This window comes from Monopterus albus, unplaced genomic scaffold, assembly GCF_001952655.1.
Source record: "Monopterus albus unplaced genomic scaffold, M_albus_1.0 scaffold13.1, whole genome shotgun sequence".
Lineage (NCBI taxonomy): Eukaryota > Metazoa > Chordata > Actinopteri > Synbranchiformes > Synbranchidae > Monopterus > Monopterus albus.
In genome coordinates, this window is record NW_018127893.1 from 3,179,093 (window position 1) to 3,180,551 (window position 1,459).

The 1,459-nt window shown below is 36.9% G+C and overlaps 1 protein-coding gene across 1 annotated transcript in view; it reads right to left on the bottom strand.

Annotated features, from left to right (window-relative positions):
* LOC109955204 (gamma-aminobutyric acid receptor subunit rho-1-like) overlaps nucleotides 1–1,459 on the bottom strand; it is a 16,563-nt gene that overhangs the window by 3,883 nt on the left and 11,221 nt on the right. The window contains exons 4-5 of the mRNA XM_020591132.1: nucleotides 1,289–1,356; nucleotides 472–695 (exon numbers count right to left, since the gene is read on the bottom strand). Coding sequence (XP_020446788.1) covers nucleotides 472–695; nucleotides 1,289–1,356 — 292 coding nt within the window. The remainder of the gene's footprint in view (nucleotides 1–471; nucleotides 696–1,288; nucleotides 1,357–1,459) is intronic.

The window sequence follows — 1,459 nt, forward strand, 5'->3', positions numbered from 1 at the left end:
ATTCAACTTCTAAAGAAACAGCAAGATAAAAGTTAAATTCATGCTATGTGGTGTATGTGTGTGTGTGTGTGTGTGTGTGTGTGTGTGTAGGCATTTTGCTGTCATTTCCTGTCTCTGAATCTCTTGCCTGTGCTGCACATCAGTAGCAAGCCTGAGATCTTCTGATGTCTGTTCTTTGCTCTTCTCATGTTGTTGTTTTTGTTTCTATATTTTTGGTTTCCAACTGTGAAAATGCTGAATTTTTTATGTCTGGGTTGGAATTTTTTTTTTTTTTTTTTTTGTGATGCTTTCTGTGAAAGCAAGAAAATAAACTCTTCGGCTATATCCTTTGTCAGTGATTAGTGACCAGTAGTCTTTTTTCAAACACGTGAAGCACTTTTTCAGAATTACAAAAAGGACCTGGGTCTCCTAGTGCAGCTTAGTTCTTACTGACTAAATTGAAACAAAATAGGCTGCTGCTGTGGTCTGTACCGGAGACTGTAGAGCACATTGCCATCAGGATAAACCCTCAGCATGACGTTATCTGTGGTGGTGTCATGGATGAACGAGCGCTTGGAGTGGACAAAGAAAATGTCAGGAACCCAAATCTTCTTCACTAGGCGACTGTCGAAGGTCATGCTTTGGTTGTTGGTGCTTGGGAATGACAGCCGCTCGTCCTTCCAGTAGTGGCGTAGGTACAGTGTCATGGTAAAGTCCTGCCAAACAAACAGTGTGTTTTACAATGGCGGAAGAAGCACTCACTTACTTTATGTAAGTAAAAGTACAACAATATAAAAATACTCCATTCTTGCATTCAAAATGCTACTTAAGCACAACCATATTACCAGCTAAATGTACTTAATAAATCAAAGTAGTGGTTGTGCAGTAAAATGCTCTTTGTGACTGGCCCCTGCAAAAGGTCAGAGGATAAATCTGGATTGTGACTTGATTTATGGTAGAGAAACAAAGTTCTGGAAAATAAATAAATAAATATTCTGTTTGGTGAAAAATTGATGATTTAACCTCTTTGAGGTTCAAGCTTTTATAAAAATCTGAAGATTAGAGGGGAAACGTCTCAATTCATAAAGATGACTAGACATTGTTAGGAAGGTTAGGACCTACCATCTTTAACAATAAATGTTGTTTTATAATCTTGCCACATTAATGTTGATGTAGAGTCATAAAATTCTTACAATATTTTTAACTGAAATCTGCATTGTATCTGCAAACAAAAATGATCAAGTAAAGCACTAGTAAATGCCATTATGTTGTAACCTGTATTATTATTTTAATGCTGTTTCACACTTACCATATCTACTTCAGAGATGGTATCCAGACTTTCAACCTGAACATCTACTCCAACAGGAATTGGAGGACCTGAAACAAAATGAACTCATGTCAGCAAATGCAAAAATAACTTTTGCAACCTTCAGCTGCAATGCACCTCATGGCTGAAATTTGACACAAAATAATTCAACAA